The sequence below is a fragment of the Grus americana genome, chromosome 4 (assembly GCF_028858705.1).
Source record: "Grus americana isolate bGruAme1 chromosome 4, bGruAme1.mat, whole genome shotgun sequence".
NCBI lineage: Eukaryota > Metazoa > Chordata > Aves > Gruiformes > Gruidae > Grus > Grus americana.
Window position 1 is genome coordinate 55,276,597 of NC_072855.1, and position 23,941 is coordinate 55,300,537.

At 39.1% G+C, this 23,941-nt stretch overlaps 1 protein-coding gene across 8 annotated transcripts in view; it reads right to left on the reverse strand.

Annotated features, from left to right (window-relative positions):
• The window catches only part of MANBA (mannosidase beta), a 59,975-nt gene that overhangs the window by 17,879 nt on the left and 18,155 nt on the right, over positions 1 to 23,941 (reverse strand). For all 8 annotated transcript variants that reach the window (XR_008577158.1, XR_008577157.1, XM_054825657.1 and 5 more), the window contains 8 exons: positions 20,552 to 20,646; positions 19,951 to 20,056; positions 17,843 to 18,013; positions 15,109 to 15,232; positions 12,522 to 12,697; positions 9,304 to 9,414; positions 3,693 to 3,844; positions 2,533 to 2,650 (listed from right to left, as the gene is read on the reverse strand). Coding sequence is in view for 6 of the 8 variants with exons in the window: in XM_054825652.1 (XP_054681627.1) it covers positions 2,533 to 2,650; positions 3,693 to 3,844; positions 9,304 to 9,414; positions 12,522 to 12,697; positions 15,109 to 15,232; positions 17,843 to 18,013; positions 19,951 to 20,056; positions 20,552 to 20,646 (1,053 nt within the window). In the remaining 2 variants the exon portion in view is untranslated. The remainder of the gene's footprint in view (positions 1 to 2,532; positions 2,651 to 3,692; positions 3,845 to 9,303; positions 9,415 to 12,521; positions 12,698 to 15,108; positions 15,233 to 17,842; positions 18,014 to 19,950; positions 20,057 to 20,551; positions 20,647 to 23,941) is intronic.

Below are 23,941 nucleotides of genomic sequence, written 5' to 3' on the forward strand. Positions count from 1 at the left end.
TCAGGGGAATAATTAGAACTCATGCACTCCTCAAATGTGAGCGTAGGGCAATCTCCAGCTGAACAGAACAACTTTCTATTTACTACCTTGCAGGTATAACACCAAATCCCCATTACTTATTAGAAAGAGACAGTAATTCTTCTGATGTGGTATTGAGCCCACTTAAGTGTACTTGTTAACAAAATACTTCCATACTAAATGCACAAACTGATCTTAAAAAGAGCAAATCTTACCAAGTTAGAGAGGCAAAAAGAGACTAGATCCTCTAACAACACAGTGATCTTTCTTTGAAGAGAAAGATCAAGTAGATACCGCTAGAGAACAACAAGCCTTTCAATTCAACAATGAATTCCATTCATACCTCGAAGTAGAAGAATTACAAAAAAAGGGGAAAGGAAGAAGCCCAATGAGATCAGCAAGATTTCTTGTTTCACCTGTCCTGGTTTTTAAATTGCTGTAACTTTGAGACTCCTGGTAGACTATCTCAAATGCTACTGGAAAGATCTCTTGAAGGAGCACATTAACCCAAAGGACTCTGTAGGAGAGGATGCTTTTCTGAACACCATATTACATAAACAATAGAGAGCACCAGATCAGCTCCGCATACAATTGCATTTTCCTTGCAGTAAGAACATGCTTTTCCACGACTCTTTTCAGTGTACGTTCCCTAAGAAAACTGAAGGTAGACAACAGGACAGTGGGAGGTAATGGATCCATTAATAGTTGTTACACTTCTAGCACCGTACAAAAAAAGCAAAGCTTTTGCTGAAGAATCACTTAGAATCCTTCAGTGACTGTGTAGAGTCAAAACTCTATAGAAAGAAACTTTCTCTTGCTGTTTCCCTCAGTGAGCTATCACTGTTTTTCCTTAAGCACAGTTTGACTCTAATGCACTTTTAAGCCTTTGCCAGACCATCAGAAGAAACAAAACCAAAAGCCTCTAGCACCACCCCCTCCAGAATAAGGGTCTGATTTTCTGCATCTACTTGCTATTTTGGCTGCTAAATAAGATCTAACTCTTGCATTGAGCACTGTACAGGCACAGATCTAAGTGGCCTACTTAGGTGCTTAGTGTCAAAAATGAAAGAACTGTAAGTGCTCAGAAGCCCTGAAAATCAGGACACTCATTCAGATGACTAAAATAGATGGAACTTTTTTCTTTTTTTTTTTAAGCACACGCAGCAGAAGGCAGCAAGGTATCAATTCTGTTTCCCTTTTTATGGTGTAGAGTAAGACCAAACACACTTCTTGGGATTTTAACAGCAGATGCAACTTGACCTTCACTCATCTAGTCACTATTTCATCAAAACTTATTAATATGTGCCTCCAAGCTCATGTAATCAAAGGTACTCATCTAGGATTATCAGTGTTTGCAGCAGGTGTTCCCCTTACAGCTACATTTATACTTAATTACAGCTTGTTCGAAATGGCCCTTTGGATAAGGCCTTCCACACTTGGCTTCAGGCCAAGTGAAATATTTTTGTTTGAAAAGTTTGAACCAAAAAAAAAAAAACCCAAAACCTTTCGGCTATTGCTATAAAGGAGAAAATACTTTTAAAAGAAATGAAATCAATTTCCAGAGAAAAGCATGACTACCTACTTTGGTGTTTTGATAACTCAGAGGTAGCGGAAAGCACAAAACTCTAATACAGCAGGCCTTAAATCCTCATTGAGGTCAGATTGCAAGGCCTTTGCTCTCAGTCTGGGGCATATACTCCAGCACTCAGATTCTTCAGCAGGGCTATTCTCACATGAGAAAGTCCTAAACACAGCTACAGGGCCCCACAGTCTGGCTGCTGTGGAAAAAAAATATTATTTGATCTTGTAAATAAACTCCCTCCCATGCACTACTTGTTTCACAACTATTTGACTGAGTCCCTGTTGATGCCTACAGTCCACAACAGTTCTTCTATCATGCTCATCAGTACAGTGGAAACATCTTTAGTGACATTAAGTGACATCACTAGTACCAGTCCCTCAGCCATTCATTTCTTCCCTCATTCTTTCACAAGAGAGTAGGAAATGTAGAACTAGGAGAGAGGTACAATATATAAAGATGACAGTTTTGGTCTGAAAAGAGCTACAAAACAGCAAATTAAAGCTACAGTCCTGTTGCTCTGATTTTGGGAAATGTAAGAGAGAGCAGGGGCGGGGAGGAAGACAGTGGGGAAAAAAGGAAAGGGAGATTCTGGGTGGGGAAGGGGAGATGGATGAGGAACAGAGTTGTAGCCTTAGTTAAAAGAGAAAATACAAACTGGGGTTCTAATATAAATTCTCCAAAATATCACTTCCAGTTTCAACAGACAGTCACAGTAATCAGGAAGCATTCAAATTAAAAAGAAATTTAAACGAAATAAAAATTAAAAAAAAAAAAAATCAGGTTGATCTGACTTCTCACGTTGGTACTCTACCATGTCCTTTGGAAAAATAGCTAGAACTTATGTATTAATTTTCTTATTTCGTTCATTTAGAGTGGATTTTTATTTACAAGTTCTTGGCAGTTTTCAAGTATTCTGTGTTTACTGTTTTTACCATTATTCCTATTTCATCGCAAATATCGTAAAATTCATCTTGCTCATATACTCCTCCTCCCCAAACCCGAAGTGCATTCATGTTAGCATCTGCTGCAGACTTCAAGAGTAGCCATAATCTGTCAAATACAAAAAGAAGATTTATACAAGTTTTGTGAAACTGTATCACTTAGGAGTGCAGTCTAAGACTTATAACTCCAATAGAAACTAGACCATTTTGATACCTTCTAAGCCTGCATGTCTGGACATGCAAAAAGCAATTTTTTGTGCAGAAAAAGTTACTTGGACCTGTTAACACTTAAGAAATAGATGGAGTGATACATGCAAATAAGTGCTTTTACAGAAGTACTGGCAGGACCAGATTTAGAAATACTGTATTTTATTAATCAGGTTTTTCTTTTCTCTGTAGAAATTACTTGCTTTAAATATCAGTCACTTGAGTTCAAATCCTCTTTTAAACACATTCTGAAATCTATATTCTCTTCCCAAGTTCCACAATGCACAGTGAGAAGGAGGAATGAGAGAGGGAGGAGAAAGACTGAGACTCTGAATCTCATTTTAAGGGATTTAAGCTCCGTTAGTTTTTTCCTTCATCATACTGGCAGTCTCTAAATTGCATGTGAATGCACACTGCAGCATGCCCTATTGTCCTGGTTCCCCAAGTACCCAGAGCAAAGCTTTGTCAAAGTACAGCATGGCCCCCATCCTACCCACATCTCTGGGGTGCTGTGTCATTGAAATCCAAGAAGCCTGGACCAGGGGGGAGAAGGGGAGGGAGGCTACTATGCACTCATGTCTCCTTGCATGAGATGAGTTGAGACATGGCAAAAGCACACTTCCTCTGAGTACCAATGAACGTGTCCCAGGCAATAGGATCAGGCAGCCTGAGAATCATCGCCGAAAATACCTGAAAGATCAGTAACCTATGGACAGCAAACAACCGTCTTCCCATCAGTTACTGCACTTACATGCCTTGAACATCACTCACATCTATTAATGTTAATTAAGCCCTAATTCTGAGGCCTCCAACCCACAACAATTAGTGTCCTACCTTGAAAAAAGTTCCACTCGCTGATTCCACCATTTGATAGAGGGCAGATAGAGAATCAGGAGAAGGAAAACATGATCCTTTTACCTTAGAGAACATCAAATGTGGCTTACGTGTCATAGGTCACTCTGTCCTGGAAAGAATCTGCTGGAATCCAGTTAGAACCCTTAAGGAAAATGGGTCGGCCGTTGATTCTGAAGTAGAAACTCAGACCGGGTGAGCCAGGAATAGGCTCCTGAACAAGTTCTACTGTCCGAAAATAAGCCTGTGAAGACATGAAACTTAGATTTAAAGCAGATAAAAATAAATTAAAACAAAATAAACTATTACAAAAGGAATTCAACTGAACACTAACAGCTTAGAATTTGTCAATGAGTCAAAAGACACAGTCTCTTCTCTAAATTCCTACTTGATTAAAACACACTGTAACAGGGCTAAAAAGAATCCTCCTAATAAACCTGTTCACTTTTTAAAGTTACTATCATATTGAGAGAGAAAGCATGCAAAAATGAGTGTGCACGTGCATGTGTGTATATATGTAAGAGACAGGTGCATGTTTGCTTGCTGTAGAATTCAGTCAGAAATCCAGTGAGAATACAGTGGTTGCATCAGATCAGACACACCATTTAAGCTGCAATTTTCTCCTTACTACAGGAGGAGACAGCAGCAGCTCAGCTGCTTGTCCCTGAATGCCTACTTCCAAGTTCATCCAGTAAAAGCAAAATGTTCTTCTTTTGCTGCCTTGAAATGATACCTTTTTAATAGGTGTAGCAATTTCAGAGAAGAAAAGGTATGCATGCAAACACAAATGACAGTTTGGCAGTGAAGGACCCTCTGGCCATCACAGCTGTGTTTGAACAGTACAATCAGCAGTAAGGTTTCAGAGAGACCAGTTCAGCTAAATAACCACTAACTCTGTGTAAGGTACTAAAAGTCATTCCAGCTAAAAGCACATCTCAAGCAGAAGCCAAACTTTTACAGCTGCTCCTTCTGCCTAATATCTGGTATTGTGTACTGCAGATGCTGAAACAAGAAAACATTCCTCCTTCCTGCTGCAGGTGGAGGAAAAGTTCTCAAGAAATCTTTCTGGACATTTTTCAGGGACTTACACTTCAGTCAAAGCAAAACGCTGCTCTGAGGGGTATCCTGATTGTGCTGACATAAACACAGTCAATTCCACAGTCATGAGAGAGCAGTTAGTTGACTGCAATAATACTTTGCACTGATCCCTTATTTGTAGGGGTGTCTTCCCCACCTGCCATGGAGCAGATGTGGAGCAGCTGCCATGTTAGCCTCCTGCACAGCTGCAAAGCGTTACAGAAAACATCTATTTCAGGGATGTTTTACACTTCTTTTTCTCCTGCATACTTCTTCCACTTCAACTTATCTAGGCCAGAAAGAAAACTCTTTTTCTTACTGGTACCTGTTGCTCATTGCCATAGGGAGATAACTGGGAAATCAAATAAAGTGAAGGAAAGCTAATAGTAAATTTCAGCCAACTGACAACAAGCAACAAGTTTGGATCAGGAGGGCAGGAACCTCATTTTTGCTAGACTACCCTTAAGACAGCAACCACTCCTCTCTCAGATGACTATTTGCTATACCTTTTCAAAAGGTCAGCTTGTACAGTACAGCCTGTTCTCTCTCTGCCACAAGCTACAGTTGAGACAAGTATCTGTCAGTATATCAGGCTAAAATTAACCTAGTTAAGTGCAAGTGATATACCTAAGACAAAACGTATTCTTTATTTCACACACCAGACAAGGCTGAAGTTAAATGGGAAAATACTAATCCCACTGTGGAACTATGTTTTTTAAACCTTCTGCTTATCAAAAATCATACAGATAGACAGAAAATTATTTCTAGTGGTAGAGAAGACAAAGAAAATCACTGCTTTTTTCCTTCCTCTTTGGTGCTTCTTAGTCCAACTGGACAATTATTAAACACCTGGACAGAGACAATGCACATGGCTAACTAGATGCATGAGTAGAGGCCACTGATCACTGACCTCAAACTAAACCACTCTGCATCATGGCAATGACTAAAACATAGAAACTGAATGAATAAAAATGGGACTTGCCCCAAGCCCTGCAGTGTTTTACAGTGTTGCCCCAGGGGCAACAGTGGACTAGTTGCAAGCGGAGCTCAGCATCCGTACCACTAAAGAAATTCCCAGCTAGAGAAAAACTACAAAGTCAGACCACTGAGAGGCCACTTCAGACTCCCCATCCAATATCCCTGTGCACATACATATGCTGTGGACAGCGTGCCCTGCCTTTTTTCTACTGTGATCCCATTGCACACAGGGTTGGTTGAATATAGACCAGCATGACAAACTTAGCTTTAGGACAAGAGTCTTACACCCATTCCTAGAATTTTGCAGGTTTATTTTAACATGAGAACATGAATTAAAAAAATAACCAATATTTCATAAAACTTTCACAGTTGCCCTAACTACTGAAGGCTGCAAAAGAAAAACTACGTTATGAGTACTACGCTAGTGAAAAAGTTCTGACCTTTCTCCAGTGAACTCAACTAGCTGGAGAAAAACTCCTCAGTCTCCAGTGTAGCTCTTTTTTGTGGCACAAATGGAATGGAATTTATAGTTGGGGCTCCGAAAGTATTTGGGAGGTCTCTTAATGGGTGTCATCAGGCAGGCTGGGACTGCCTCTGAGTGCACTTGTAACAGAGTATTTATATGACTAACAGAAGTAACGTGATATTGCTTTATTCATGCTCAAGTGGAACTCATGCAACTGGCCAAATCCGAGGCAATCCGAGAGGCTGAAACACCCAGTCAGGACCACCCATACAGCAGGAGCAAGAGGAAAAGCTCCTCAGCCTTATCTCACATTCCCAGGCCTTCAAGGTTCAGTGCCTTTGTGTTCCCACTCCACTGCTCCCCAGGGGCCCACCTGGCAATACAGCACCTGTTCATACAGTAGCTTCCTTCTGCCTTGTGGGGTAAAAGAAGGGCAAGGGGAGACAACTGGCATCTGGCATGCTTGGTTACATGCCTTTCTGGCTACCAGGACCTTGGCCACCTTGAAATCTGTCTGATAGACCTTGCTGCCTGAGGACTGGACATTTCTTCCAGTCTTGGAGCACACAGGCTCTCTAGCCACCACAGACCAATCAGCTGGTTCTGTGCACAATTAAGAAACAAATACCTGTCTTAAAAAAGACACATACAAAGGCTTTGTGCCCAGTTAGCGACCTGTGGATCACATTTGGCATTCCCAGATTTAGCAGTAGAAAGAGTAATAGGGATGAAGATGCCTAGAGCTGAAATAAGATCACAGAACACCCCAGTGACCTAACAAATTAGAACACAGCATGAAAATGATGTGAAAACTACAAAGCCTAAAAGGAAAGACTTCTGGAAGTCATGCTAAAAGGCCTGGGGGGAAAGAGGGAAAGACAGCTAGAGGTTAAGATCTTCCAAGTACTAAAATAGCTTCATGAAATTAAAAAACCCTCTAATTAGCGTTGAAGAAATAAGCATGCAGAAAGATGGGGAAACAGAATTGAAAAGCTAACTAATGTCTCATGAGGCAATGAAAGAAGTAATAAATTCCTTGATGTAGGCATAGCAAGAAGAACAGCAACTTATCAATAGCAAACAGGACTGGATAGACCCTCCCTCAAGAACACCAGTTTCATTCTGAGATAATTTCTGGCTATGACTTTGTTTCACACTATCCTGAGAAACAAACGCTAAACCAAAGTATTCAAATTGAAAAACAAAACCCAAACCAGCCCTGTCCTTTATGTTGGCTTTATTCTGTTTTGGGTTTCTGCTACTCTCAACAGGAGTGAGTAGGTACTTCCCTCAGCCAAAGAGGCTCCCAGTACAGCTGGCTAGAGCTCTATAGAGCTCCCGCCAGTACATACTGGGAGGCTACCCAGAAATTTTACCAGAGGATTAGTTAGTGTTTCAGAGACTAACGTGTCAGAAAACAGAGAAGTTCAAGCTAAGGGTAGCCGAATCTGACATAAGACCAAGCTGTGTTTTCTCATGTATACAGTACTCGGCCATTAGTTTTCACCTGTCCAAAGTTATGTAGGTACTCCTATTGAGACAAACCACTTGTGAAATGTCTCACCCCTAATTTTTTTTCTTTTTTAAAAACAGAACTGGGGGTGGGAAATGTATTCCACCTGAATACAGTACTAGGTGGACAACAGAACAATAGCTTTCAGGAACATTTATCCCCAATTGTATCTCCTGAACTACTCAAAGTTCTTATTAAGCCATACGAATGTTGCTATTCAGTCCTGCAGACATGAGAACAAATTGTGCTAAACATGAAAAAAAAAATGCATATGGAGCCTTTTTCCACTCACACAGCTTGGGACAGGGAGTAGTAGTAGTGGTGGTGTGTGTGTCTGTCAGAATCCAAGATAGAGCTTCACAGAACACATGAAGGAAGACTAGACTATACACTATGTATCTGTAAAGGCTTCATACGCTGATTAATTTATAATGCCCACTATGTGGTGCATTTGCTCTGTTTCCCCTCTTTCCCTGTAAGGGGAAAAAAAAGAAGAGCCTTCTGAATATCTTCTGTAGATCATGAAGTCCCTATGATCATATGCCACAGGGCTCTATGAAATATCCTGATGCAACCACCCAAGTGGAATCAATTAGTTTTCCTATCATTGTGTAGTATGCACATGGTAGCAACAAGAATTCTCCTTTTTACAGGCTTTATAACCATATTTCCTACAACCAGTTTTTCCAAGCATAATATGCCATGTTTGTTTGGTGTGGGTTTTTAATTATTTCAAAATTAAATTGCTAATAATAGCAGAGAATTATTATTATGACTTCATAATCAAACTAAGGGCTAGCCCTATAAAGACTAGGATTCCAGAAGCTACTGCTTTTCATAGAATTTTTCACGTGAACAAATGTTACAGCAAATAGCAGTTTTAAATGCCTGGTGACCAGACTAGTTTTTAGTGAAACAATACACATCAGAACCACCTAATAAACATGTAAATTTATTTGGTTGTCTCCACATGTTGATGGCCTAAGGAGCCCAGTCTAATTTGTATGATTTTTCCCCCCCCCCAAAGGACAATTGTAAATTACCTCTTCAAGGCTTCTTAGTAAAAACAAACAGGTATTTATACAGCCACTGTGTTACAGGAACCCTTATGCAAATATTCCTGGAATATTACTTTCATGGTCATATTTAAGATGTTACCTCTTCTTAAACTTGAAGCACATCTGTCACATTCTAATAAGTGAATGTATGTTAGCTTTTTAGGACTGTGTCTATCCCACAAGTTTTTTAAAAATTGAATTAACAAGAAAAATCTCAGTAATAAACCTTCACATAATCTATAGAAATCTAAAAGGGTTTTTTAGCGCATGATACAAAAACAACAGCATGATACATCAAGTTTAAAAGTGCTTTTTTTCATAAGATATAAAACTTAAGAAGTAAATGTCTTTTTTAATTTCTGAGCTTTCCAACTAATGGTAAGCCATCTTCCAGTCTGAATGCAAGTAAAGGTGTCCATACAAGCTAAGGCTACCAGAAAACAGGTAAACATACATTGTGACATTAAAAAACCTTCTTGTTTCTCATTAGCATTTTCACATGCATATTACAATCCAGGAAAATATTTAAAAACTCTAGATACCTGCTACACAGAGTAGACATCCTAACAGTAGCAGGGCAATGCCAGCTGTAATCAAGCTGAAGCACTCACCTTTGAAAATTTTTCAATCTGGTATCCTCCCTCCATGATGAAAGTTGTTGTCATGTTGTATCCAGTTTGCTTTCCATGTCCATTTGGCCACCAAGCCTCCACTGTAGAACTCTTGAACATACAAGAGGAAAAGTCAGAGCAACGTGTATATAAAGACACATAACATAGGCCTAATGGCCCAGATATCTTTCAGTGAATTACCACAAGTCTAATGAGTTTATGTGCCTCAGCTGAGCCATGGTAACTCGGATCTCTCCAGCTACAGCTCTGAGGTGAAAATTACTTAAAGAGAGAAGCATGATTTCTTCTACTGAAGTCCAGGCTATCGCTTCATCTTGTGTCCACAAAAGGCCATGAGCATGCATACACATGCATGTACACACCTAGCTGCTACCTCTCAGCTGAGATACCCTGCCAGGATATTCCTCTAAAACTCAATTATCTGTGTCAGGAGCAGACATTGTTCACTAGCCTCTATATCATATCCCTCCTCTCATCGACCTTTTTACCGATCACATATAACATTCAATACACAGAGATGACACTTTTCAATTGTGGCTTTGGTAATATGTGACCATACTGACTGCTTCACTTATGTCAAGCTTTTAAGTCAAATTATAAGTTTAATTCTTTTAAGTATTTTCTGCTTTTTCTCTATGCTTCCTAATCACATCATTAGTACTCCATAATTTTTACAAACAAAAAAAACCCTACCTCTAGAATGACAGAATTTCATTTTTTCATTTTTCTAGTCACAGAGTAATATTTATATTCTCATTCCAGCAGCCTACTTCTGCTGCTCGATCCTATTGCTAACATTTGCCAGTTGAGTGCACAACACAAAAATTGTGGAAAGCAAGCAATAATGCATGCAACCAAACAATGGAGGGATCAGCACTGAATAGAGTCATGTAAGGAGTGCCTCAATCTTTTCAAGTAAAATGAGGCCAGAGGGTAGCCCAACAATATGTTTTGCTGTAGCCATACTTGGACATAATCATGAATGTATCGACCAACATTTCAGCTTCCCTCATACCGAAATATCGTAACTGCTTGTGCAGAAGTACTAATCTCTGTGTTGCACGGACACAAATGGAAGCACAAAATCAGCGTGTGCCTCAACAACAAGGGAGTGTTTGCAGCCGCCTGGCACGGCTGGAGTGTCTCATTGGCCACTAATGATGTCATCCGCATGCTCGCCATTAGCTGATAAGCGAACTGCTGTCATGTTAGCAACACAGCACTTTGTGCGGCAATTGCAGGAAGACTGCTACACATCTCGGGTGATATGCACCACTCAAACACCTACTGACTTTGCAACATAATCTGCAATAAGCTCTCAACTAGAAATAAATTTGTGGTGAAGTCTCACTATTTAACATGCACCACACAAGTCTGCTGTACAGAGTAAGGGCTCCGTTAGGCTCATCAACACATGAGAACACATTGCAAGGCTTCTCGTAAAAACAGCTGATGTGAATTTATGCAGTAAAGCCTTTTGTGTACAAAGAATAATAGAATACTGTTGTATCTGCTCTGAAGGAAGTGCTTCCTCACAAACTTGCAGTCATACTCCACTAACAGATTTCTTCTGAAGTTGGGGCAATTAAAAATTCATTTTTGAAGTTTCACATTGCAGTGCCTGCTTAATGTAATCCCTGAAAAGGCTAAGCAGAGGCTAATGATTGTTTTAAATGAAACTGGATATCTGTAATTGCTCATGCAACTTGCATGTCAAATGACAACAGTAACAAAAATCATATGTTTGTATACTTTTATGCTTTCCTGTCAAAATAAAACAAAGCACATAAGGATGCAAGTCACTAAGTGTGCATACTAGAACATAAATACCCTGCTTGCCTTTAACACGTGCTTTTTCTCCACTCAAACAACTGACAAGAGAACTTGAGAATACAGGCATAATGCATTCAAACTGGGGAAACAAACACAGAGTTACACAGCAACAGAGAAAATCAGTAGAGCCAGTAAAATATACAAAGGTTTGAGGGCAGACCCTCAGACATTATTAACTGCCAGAATTGTCAGAAGCCCCAAATTCCTGCTCACAGCACATCGCTCACCCACAAATCTAACTGTGCCCTGTGGCAGTGAAGCAGAAGGCAGCTCCTGTTATGCTGTTGGCTGCAGTGGAGAACATCACCAGCTGTGGCTGCCACTGCACCTGCCAGGGCTCTCTCCCTGCCCACTGGCCTGGGCCTGCCATTGTCAGGTTCAGTTCTGCACAGTCAGCTCTACTAGGGCCCTGCTCTCTGAGCAAGAAGCCAAAACAAAGTTCATGCTTCCTTTTGCCACACTGGGCTCACTGCCTAATTCAAGACACCTACCTATTTGTCAACTAGAACAGACACGGTGATTTTCTTCATCTCTCAAGCCTATATATCTTTTCTTAATTACACTTGTGTGATAAAACTCAAGTTTCTAAAAAAAAAAAACAACTCCAACCCTACAAACAAAATAAATTCTATAGAAGTTAAATAATGTTGGTGAAGATAGTTTCCCAACACCCTCTGAATGTAAGCAGACCAATTCTTTCCTCTTCCAGCACTGGAGTGTATACCAAATTCATCATTTTACAATTGAGTTCTCTCCTTATTAGAGCATCCTTTACCTCTATAAAATCCCTCCTGAGTTTTGTCTACCTAAGGGACTACAAGCCAACATAAAGAAGTACTACTCCACAAAATTTCCACCAACCTTACTGTCAGACAAGTTCTTTATAGAGCTCTTTTGCTTTTAGTTACCTGAAAGAGTATCAGAGGCATGAGGAATATTTCCTCTCTCTCCTGGGAGAACCATGCATATTGTAGTATTTCTAGACCCAATCAGTACAGTAAACAATAGCATGGGAGACAAGATACCTACTGCTAGTTAGGTGAAATGACACAGAGTATCCAAAGGTTATCTACCTGAATAGCTCATATTACAGTGACTGGTGATGGTGTGATCTTTTTGTTTTGCAGTAAGGGAAAGGCTTCATCATCTTTTTGACACTGAGCCACGTAGCCACACAGACAACAGTTTTTAGAGAGGAAAAAACCTGTTCTCCTATCCTGTAAGGGGTACAGAACTGTTGTTAAAGTCAGGAACACAGTAAGGAAGGGGAGGGAGACCTAAAAATGGCATGGAGGCAGAAAGACACATTGGAAACCAGAGGAAACATTTTGCAGTTGGCTAGGGTTCCACACACACCTCCTTACCTTGTTGATGTTTACAAGCAGCACAATGCTGCCTTCTCCAGGTTGAAGCGTCACACTGAATGTTTGCTGCGTTTGCAGTTTGGGAATGTTCACAGTCACAAGACCTGCAATTGGCTTGGAGCTGACTACATCAAAAATAGACTCGATTTCAAGACTCCACTGCTGAGTACTCTTTACTAAGTGAAGGGGGAGAAAAAAAATGGGCATTTAGGAATTGTGTTTATATACCTATTAGTTAACATGATCTCTCATCAAAGAAACAATTCAAAAACCTCAGATTAAATTTAACAATTTTCAGTCTGTGTTTGAACCAGACCTACAAGGTTAATCTTCTTAGTGCATTTGATATCTCTGTTTACATTTGCTGACTCAGAAGAGAACTATGCAATATGGTTTATGTTTTATAACTCTTTTTTTCATTCAGAAGCCATCCAGGGTTTTTTCAGAGTTCTGTACAAAAGTCAGAGACCATGATACCAGCCACTTCATTAGGAAAGATTTTTTCCAACCAACTCCCATAGACATTATATTTGCTTTTAGTCAGCACTCATATGAACATGGTACTCTTTGGGAAAGATCGTAATCACAAGGCAGTACAATCACTTTTGTCGATGAAACAAAACCAGTATTAACAGAAAACGAGCTGAATTCATCCCAGAGTCAGTAGACAAAATGAATGGAGTTATGCTGGGGATGAATTGGGCCCATTGTGTCTAGACTTGACAGGCTGTATCTTTATGTCCTTTCTGTCACCAAAGTGTGGTGGAGGAAACAAGTTAATGACTTCCCTGAGATCTCTCTACAGTTACCTCAGACGGTCCTCTTCTTTTCAGAACTTACTGAATAAAGCAAGCCAGGGTCAAGAGTACTCAAGATTAATGTGTAAATTTCCCATTGACTTCAGCAATTAAATTACCTAGCTACAAACATAGCCTGGCTAATCCTCTACTTCAAATATGACAGATGAACATTTTAAGAAAAGGAGATAAAACAGAAGCCAAGGAAAACTAGAACTAAGACACATTTTGTATACACAAACTACTAATCACTTACTTTCTCTTTTCATGTATATATTCTAGCTCTCCTTCCTCCAGGAGAGAAAAAGAGCTCCCTCCAAAAGCAAAGAACTGCATTCAGCCCTGGTGTGATTTTCACTGTCTTGTAGAATAAAGAGCAATGAATGTGTTCCCAACTTTATATTACACCCAGCACTACCCTGGGAAGACCAATTTTCAGAAATGTTGAAGGGGTTAAAAAACCACCCACCCCACAAGGGTCAGCCATTACAGTGTGTTTTCCCTCCCCTCCAAGGGCATATAGAAATTCCAGCCCACTTAACTGCATGAACTGTGGGGTCTAGGCACACAAATCAAGAACAATGAATCTTTTACAGACTCAGTGGTCAAAAGGCTATGACACCAAATCTGATGAGCAATATAACTGCATTGGCAGCTTAAATTCAAGTTGTTCATTTACTCTTTATTTTTCAAATGTTATTATGTTTGAATACTAATAAACTCTGGCTCTGGTTCCAAACCACTCTCTGCTGAATGAGAGAGGTTTTCTCTTTCCACTTATCCAGAGAATAAGACTTTACTTACCAGAAGGTGGAGTTGTGGGAATGTGGGAGGGACCAGGAAAGATTTTTACTGTAACTAAGTTTTAGAGAGCACAAGCAGACAGAGTCTGTGCTGGGGCTTTCCATGGAAATTCCAGTCACGTTAATTCTAGCTAAGACCTGCAGCTATTTCAGGAAGCTTTAAAAGCAGCCAGGGAGTGACGTCTTCCTCTTTTATTCATACACAACAACTCTATTCCCAAGGGCTGAAATTCAACCCAGTGTAGAGGACTCACGTGCTAGCCTTTACTCCACTGAAGACTGGGCTCAACAGGCAGTGAAAGCAAGCATGCGGGTGGTCTACAATAGGGCATATTACCGTTTACAGAAAGTTTCAACAGAAAATTAACTACTTTTGCTCAGCTGCAATGATCTTCAGGACAAAGAGGAAAATCAAAGACCATGTCAAGGGAGGAAACCGGTTTGGTAAGTTAGGTAGCAGGAACGCAGGAGGCTATCCTCTCAAATTGCAGCCTTAACAAATTATCCTTGCATAGCACGACTGCTTTTCTCTCTCAGACTTCACATTGTGTCCTGAAAACTCAGTGCTCTTGAAACTCTGTTCACTGTGCATTTGTCTTCCCAACACAAAACTAAATTCCCATAGCAGCGTTGCCTTTGTTTTAAATGGAGGTGAGACAAAAGTGATACATATTTATTTGGAGTCTTGGTGAAAATGCATGCCAATAAAAAAAGACATTTTAACCACAGCTATGCTACATATATTTCTGCAGTTATTTGGAGATCTTCAAGAGAAAAAAATATTCTGAACTGTAACATTTTTAATCACTATCGTTTGTACTGAAGTACTGTTTCAAGACCTAAAAGGGTATGCTGCGGTAAGAACTACACACAAAGTCATAATAAAACAACAGAACCTTTCCTAAACAGACAGTTAATTGAGCTTAACAATAAAATAGTTTGTATTCCAAAGGTGAAACAGCAATAAAAAGTAGTAACACAACTTACCAAAGAAAGAAGTCAGAGAAAAGTAAATCAGGTGATAATGGTTATAGGCCTCAATCCTAACATCTTTCCAGATTCCTTGAGTGGGAAAAGAAGGGCCCCAGTCCCAACTAAATGAACACTGCTCCTGGAATACAGAATGATTATGTTACAATTGCCTTTTTTTTCACACAGACATTGATGCTGTGCCAGAAATAAAAATTATTTGCTATCTAGAAATAAAATATTACCATGCACTGAAAGAATTTTTCCAATTTCCCTAAACCCAGAAGGGCCTACAGTATTTTTTCTCTTATTTCTCGACCAGAACTCTGCTGCTACTACCTATATTACATAAAAAATGTATTAAACATCCATGTATAGAAAAATTTTATATTACTGAGAGAGCAAAAGACGACCTAGCCCATCGCTTAAAAAACCAAACAGTAAAAATCAAAAAACCAAGCCAGCAGGTTACTCTCAATTCAGCTCTAAATTATCTCAGTTGGTAATGTCAGTATTTAATTGTATACCTAAAAGACAAAGTAAGCAGAAAACTGATGGTTATAAATCTTAAAGTATTCTAAAAGAACAAATTAAAAATAGTGGGTATATCTGAAATACTTTACCCCCTATTTTTTGTTGTAACACCACAGAGTAGTACAAGGAAAGAGATGTGTATGTCTGGTGCATTTGTGTAGTTCAGTCATGTTCACCATTTCTCCCCTTTTTATGGTTCTCACACAAAAACAAAGGGAACAAAAACATGGTTGAGAAATAGCTTAGTTCTGGTTCTAACATCAGAATAACTGTCAGAATTATAAAATGCTGGTCATGCAGAGAAGTACCTACGCTGCTTTCCATTTAGCTGTTTTCAAACCTGGTCAGACCTCTAGTTAACAAATCCCCTGAAGACATCTATTCAGCTGTCCTCCAAGCTTCACACAGCCCCAGCCCCCAAAGCAAATACAATAGATCTCCTTAAAGTCTTGTACAGTGACCTACAGTTCTAAATTTAGAGACTAATAACTTACAGCCAAGGCATACTAATTTTGGCAAACCACATTGCACAAGTCTGGCCTATCCCTTGCATCGTTGGAGTCAGCCTGCCTGCCTATCAAGTTGCAAAAGAGCCTTCCAGGAAGGAAGCATTGTACCTATTTCAAGTGTAAAAACAGGGACAACACATTCTTAGAAAACAAGTCAGACTGAAAGTAATTTTCCCTTTATAAAAAATAAACAAATGAATCACTGACAGATTGTCAGGTTTCACTAATAATATTGCGGAGACAGCTATCAGAAATAGTATGTAACAAGAACAACACGCTTCTATCACTGAAGCACATTACCAGTGAAAGGCTTGTGTTTTGCCACAAATTCCTATTAAGATTTAGATACGCTTACTGCACTTAATACTGAACCTCAAACGTGTAAACAGCTCTCCATTACTTTAAGATGGTAAGCAGCCAGCTTACTTTAGCAATGTCCTACTATGTTTGTTTACTTTTAAATGTGACATCGCTGCTGTTGTTACCATATACTTGGAACTAAAAATGTTTCTGGAAATGTCTGGAGCAGCTTCCAAGTACAAACAACTCCTTTGAGGAAAAGCAGTAAGGTACTTTCTTACAAATTTAAAGGTATCGTTCAGTAAAGCATAAAATAATTCCTGGCCATTTTTGCTCTATAAATAAGACTACAGCTGTTTAAGTGCCTTCCAAACTCCTCCCTGCACTGATTTCTAAGAAACACAGTGAACCCAGAATTAAACAACTTTCTAAAATGTAATGAAAATAAAAATAGCAGCAAGTAGTAATAAAGACAACATCTTAATCATGAAGGATCTTTCCAGGACAACATGGAGTCCATCTTTCCATTAAGAAATTTTAATGGAAATCTCATCCAGGTTTAGATTAACAGCATTCTAGTCATTTTTTTGACGAGGCTCTAAAAGGACTTTATTAAAAAGATTAAAAATAATTAACAAGAAAGGCAATAAAGTGGAGACAAACATAGAAAAACACCCAGAAAAGAGAAATTCCAAATTAAGATCACCTAGCCGTTGTCTCTAGCTGCTGCAAAGCTACCAGAAATACATGAGATGCTACTCAAATGATAGTTTGCCTTGAGTAAGTTTTAACAGCAATGAAGCCATGTCTTAAATCAGAGTTGCTAAGCTTCATTCGTTGTATATTACATTGTTGTTTTCACTGAATAAGTACTTACAAGTCACACTTCACAACACCATAATAAGATGAGAACAGGTCCTCTGTTAGATAACAATTCTCGGGACATGCCAAAGCTGCCCAGTATAAATAGCACAGCACATGAGCAATAGCAAACACTCACAAAGCTGCTTGGCTGAGATTTTTACAGCCTTGGCAATATACACTGGTATTTGCAACAGTGACTGCTATTGTCAGCATACAACCCACCCAGTGGATCAAAATGTAATGATTACACATTTCCCAATGCTATCCTGCTCTCTTAGCAGCAAGTCTCCTTGCTCACTCCCTGATGAAAACAGCCTTTTAAACAGTCTTCTCACCTAGATATGAAGCCTGGCCTTCTTAGGCCTCTTATATTATCGACATGCTAGATTACAGGTTTCTAGCAGAGACAGGAGAAGGAAGCTGCAATGAAAAATATGCCCTACTTATAAAATGACAATGCAGGTTCAGAATACATCTGTAAGGACAGCACGTGGTGCATTCCTCTTTGCAAGCCTGAAGTCAGAGACAGACAATTCTGCCCCTACCTTTCTGATGAAATTAGCATGGCACTCTCCTTTCTGCACAGGTGGAGGGCACGCTGGGGGGATCCTGTATACTTTGTGACATCTGCTCTGCTCTGCTGCATATGAAATGGCTGATAAGAAATGGACTTGGACAAAATTGACCTCCTTGATCACACTGGTAATATCAAAGCTCTAGGTCAAGAAAACAGAACAAAATCATTACCACACTGACATTTATTTATGAGATTTATAATCACTGTTACATTGAGATTTTAATACCATACATGTATTATTCAAAGGCATTTGAACTACAGTCTCAACAGGCTCTGGTTTTGAAGGAAAAGAGAAACTACTTCTTCAGCTGAAAAAAGAAATTACACAGTAACATTCTAGACACAAGGAGATGTTTCAGGACAAATCACTTTCCCCATTCTGAGCCCCAGTTGCAGGCTGCAGCACTCTGCTTGCACACAAAAGCACTTGAAGGATAAGGATGGCAAGAGAATCTTCACCCTCCTTCCTCACTCAGAGCTCATCTGCATCTTTAGCAAGACACCTTGTTTTAACTCAGAAAGCTGGTCTATACAGGAGTCCTTCCAACTCACGCTGTGCTGCCAGCTCATCTACCACAAAGCACCGAGCTGCCTTTTGCACAAACGTTGCAAAGCTGTATTTGATGCCACCTGCACTCTCATCCCCAAAACGTACAGATACACATTCTATGCCAGCACCAAAGAAAGTATTTGGGGGCTTCCTCGCTGGGTCACAAAATCCCCTTCAGTGCGTCTGGGTAGAAGGATAAATGTTTGGTTTCAGAATTATCCTGTGCTATCAAGATAATATGGTTCCAATGGCTAACACCAATTTCTTCTTCACAGTGTTCATTTGTGACAAGCCAAGTATTGGCAATTTTTTCCAACTTGTGAGCAGCCCAGCTAACATCACTTACGTGTGTAGCATACAGCAGAAAATTACAAAGCAAACAGGGTCCCCCATACAGAGCCTTCACAGAGTCCCTCCTGCAGATGTAGTTGTTATGTGGAACAAGTGAACAAAGCAGAAGTCTGGGTCACAGTAATCCTAGACTCAATCTAATACAGTTCACTCTGGTTTTACAGTGAAGGCCATTTCATGAACTGTTACAATCTGAGACAGAATGAAGTTGCAGAAATAAGGGCAAAATAATATCACTTCCCAGTTCTACCGAGCCTGCTACTGGCAATTCTTTAGATACTCTCCAAATAGTAAATAATTACAATTTCATAAAAGCTGTACAAAATTTCTTATTTCACAGATGGTGAAACTAAGTCACAGAGAAACTAAGTGATTTGTCCCAGGTCACACAGACCCAGGTGGCAGAATGTCTCAGGCCCGTATCTTTGTAATTAAACCTGCCAGAACGGTAAACACCAAGATATGAAGGCACCAGATTTCCTTTGTAATTCAGTTATTCCACTAAGATTCTTCCTTTAACTTTTCCTTTTTTGATTCTTTTAAGAGAAAAGCAAGAATTGTCCCTTATGCTAGTACCCAGAATAATGTTATATTTTAAAGCTATAAAATTAGTTTGAATGTTTTTGCCACTCACAAGATCATTCCATGAGAAGTACTCTCACACTGACATAGGCTAAGCCCAAAAGTGCAAGACAATGTTATTAAAAGCCCAATATTAAAAATCAAAACCCCTGTATTAAAAAAAAAGCATGGAAACACTTACAAAGGCTTTGCAACATATACATTTTCATTTCAGTGTTCACATGTAAACCATTCTAATACCAATTAGTAAGCAGATTTAAAGCTACTATAACAGATTTAAGCTTACGTTTTCTTGGAGCTGTGACAGATCCCAAGAAGCAAGACTTCTATTATTAGCTGAACTGATCCTCTTGCATGGGTCCACTCATTTAGAACAAGACATATTCACCTCTAGATCTGACCCTGTTGCTACTGAAAAGGTAAGTATGCTTCTCTTTCTAACAGTTATCTGATTACACATGCAGTCCTCAGGTCCACACTTTCTGCATCCAAGCACCTATTTTTATGTGCACTTGAATGCACTGAAAGTGCTCAGCACATAAGGGCTTTGAAGAAAAAACAGAAGCACCTTCAGAAATAAACACATTACTTACATATCTGTTGAACATGTTGTCTGTTCTCCCAACAGTGATATTGTTGATCAGGATCTGTGCTACTGTATCTACTCCCTCAAAAATCAAATTCACTTTCTGCCACTTTCTACAGAACATAACATACACATGAAAAACTGTTAGAAAACCAGAGTTAACAATGCACAGGAGATAGACAATATAAAAATTTATATCACCATCATCTTTACCAGCAGTTGCCTCAACTACCTCCAAAAATGCTTGACTTACTTAGTGTGGCTACATTATATTTTACATAGTCAAATGAAGATGACAGCTGAAGTGGCTCAAGTCTGCAACACAGCACATTCACATACGCACCAGATATCAGATCGGCTAGCTTCCAATTAGCCTAAGTATTACCCTTCCTCAGCTGGCAATTCATAAGTAATTTTTACCAATTAAAGAAAATACGAAAAAGCAACTACTGAAGTGTTCTTTAGCAACAGCTTTGCAGCTGCACACTATTGGATAATTTGTTTTATTAGATACAAAAGTATTAAGTGGATTTTGAACTGATGGATTAACTCACATTTCTGCATGAAAGATGGCACAGAACTATGTTAGACATGTCTTTACTGCATACCTGACATCAAAAGGAGTTTTGAATGTCCTGCTATAAGTCCAGTTATCCAGTGCGATCCATCTGTACATCACGTCATTAAATCTATAGTACGGATCCTAATAACAGACCAACAAAAAGAAAATTACAAGACTTATTTAGTCATAGTGTTACTACATGAAATGCATCATAATATTCATTAGATGAGCACTTCTTATTTCAGAGAGTCTGCAAAATCCACTTTAGTTAGTCTTGATATTCCTTTTCACCTTTGAAATAATATGTGAAAGCAAAGCTTTGGTAATATTTAACTTTACTTATATAGGTCAAAACCTGTTTGCTATAATCATTCATACTCAAACTAGAGGGAGAAGGATTTGTTTTTACATAAGAAATGACTGGGCTGGAAATTAAAAAAAAAATCAAGACAGCTTGTGACTTAATGAGAGGAACAGAAACATGATCACCCTCATAATAATGGAGAAAGTAAGACTAATAGGATTTTAAAAGGCAAAGAAACAGCATTTTAGGCCTCTAGGGACAGCAGTGAACAAATCTCTACAGTTTAAAATAATTGCAAATACTCCAGTTGTTTCTTGCCAACTAGTCTTGATGTGTGGTAAGGCTGAATGAAATTGTTATATTTGGAGGGAGGGAGAAAGAGAAGAAGGAGAAGCAACACACTTTAGTTTGTTGCATAAAATTAAATGACTGCTTTTGAGAATAATGCTGCATTTATACTGAATGTATTCTTTTCCCTTTAGTCACACTAGCCAGGAAGAATAAAAGGCACAGTTGGTCTCAGCTATGTCCTCAACCTTTTTGGCTGCATGCTGTATTTATTACCTTATGGTGGGTCATTATGTTCCTCACCTAGGCTGAAGGAATCAGTTACATGAACCTGACAGTGTGCCGCCTTGCACCTCATACAAAGGCAGCAGAAAGGTACAGTGCTACATCCCCACGTCAGACAGTTCAGAGTGCAGGTATCTGGGTCAGTGACTGACAGCTCAGTTCAATCCTCTTCAGCAGCTGCACAGCTGAACTGCTTTCCCAAAACAAAGACGAATTTCTTCTGGACTACATGACTCAAACCCAGCTAAGAGAGAGCACGGCTGCATTAAGGTTCCCTTTGATACGACTGTTCTACAGTACCAGCACAGCTCACTATCTGCCCCGAATATCCAGATTCACACTGAGGAAAATCTGCCCAGCTTTTATTTTTTTCTTTCTTGCTGAACCTCATTTTTTCTCCCCATTTCAGGAGTCAGTATAGATACTACTGACATTTCTGGATTTGAAATCTTCTGAAAAACATTGTTTCATATCTCATATTTGCTTTACAACTAAGAAGGTCGGCCTCTGTAATATAAGCACAAACCAATTTACACAGCAGAGCAAAATCATAACATCTAAGTGACTGTCCTCAGCAGCATGATCTCATCTGGAGTCCCACAACAATATAAACACCATTCCTTGAGCCCACACAGATGGAAAGTTATTGCTTTGTCTCTATATGCTATGCTCTATACATGAAATTTCCTACTACAAGTGAGTGACAGTCAAGAAGGAAAGGTCTTGTCACCTCAGTAAAACTATGACCACTGCATGGGTAATACAGTGTATTCTCTAAAAGTTAAGTCATCATGAGCTTACCAGAACAATTACTGAATTTTAAGATAACCATACCATTACTGTTATGTGCAAAATATTTTAGGAATATATCTCAGACTTTTATTAAGATGAAAAATTTAAGGTTAATAAATGCATATTAAAATGCAAAATTTGGGCTCATAAAAGAAATTTCATTAAGATTACTGTATTTAGACAATGAAAGGCAAGCGTCAAATGTCAGAGACCATGAAAACGCACTGTATGTCCTTAAAAAGCATTTGTAACAACTGTCGTGCTTTAACATTATATACTATTTTGGTTTTAGGTTATGCTTTGGAAAATGTGCATGTTTAATTTCAATCATTGCCACTTGTGTGTGTGAAATATTTAACAAAAGGCAGAAGCAGCAAGTTGTAAATGCACTATTAAGAGCAGACTGTAAAGCCAAAACCAATTTGGTTAGTGGTCAAACAATCAACTTGAGACCCTGCATAAAAGAAACCTGCACTGTTTTTCCCACAAAAGCATGGATACTGAGATGTTAATAAAGAAAGACCTGACGTCTGTAGAACACAAAATTGGTTGTCTAGCAGCAGAGAGAAGTGCAGGAATGTTTCATCAGAGGCAGAAATTACATCATCAGATGGGTTCTTACAGCAGTTTATGAACAGAGCTGCTTGTTTGAATCTCCTCAGAGCTACTGCAGATCCTTTTTCCTGAAAGGGCTTTCTTCCTCTGTATTAGTCTAAAGCCTTAGAACTTCAAGAAATGCATTGACTGCTAAAATATGTCATAGGAGGTGCTCATTAGCCCCTTCTGACTGGTACTAATACTGTTTCTTCCTCACAGGCATCCACATTTTAGATGGGAAGCTCCTAGTTCTGTGTACCTTCATATAAACTTAACCGCTTACTGATACCATTGCTACATAACTAGTAAAACAGCTTATATATCACACAGAAAAGCTGTTAAATGCTAATATTGGTTAGTCATTTTAAGCATTACAAATGTTGCTTGTTGTAAAATCAGTCATGTGGAAATGTTCACGCAATACTTTTAAGGCAGTTCTCAAGGTTGAGGAAAAAATGCATGACCACAACAAAGTCCTGTAAGAAAGGGAAATGACTTCTCCAATACACTTGTGAGATTATCGACTTTTTCATTATTAAATGCAACTGTTTTGAGTGCTGGAAGATGTACCCATAGAAGTAAAATTGTTTGGATTTGTCTGAAACAGAATTTCAACCCACATTAAATCAGCTCACATTAAAATTAAAGGCTTATTTCCGAAAACTGGATGAAAAATATTTAAAACTCTTAAGGGCACTGGGAGAATTTGAAAGATGGTAGGAAATAGACTGCACATGTATTAAATATACTTCACATTCATTAGCTCAACATGTTCCTGGAAGCAAGACATAGAAAGGTGGAGTCAACTACAGCTATTTATAAATCCCACCAAAGACGACAGCCTTGCATTTTCCTGCTTCCTGCAATTTGGGGAAAAATTCTGAACCACTCAAGATGCCTGCCTGTTTGTTCTCTGCTTCCAACTTCAATGCTGTAAGCAAGCAGCAAATCACCTCCTAAGATGAGGTAAAAAGCCCTGCTACAGAGCATCAAAAGAAAGCAATTTCCAGTTCGGTAACAGGACATCAGCAGGACTTCAAAACCACTAGCCGCACTAAAATGAAGGCATTGCCAAGCTAGATGGAAACTCCTCCTTGCAATGATTTTAAGGGGATACTGAAAAGCTACAGTCATATAAGCTAAGAGCTTCCCGTGGTAAGCAGGAAATAG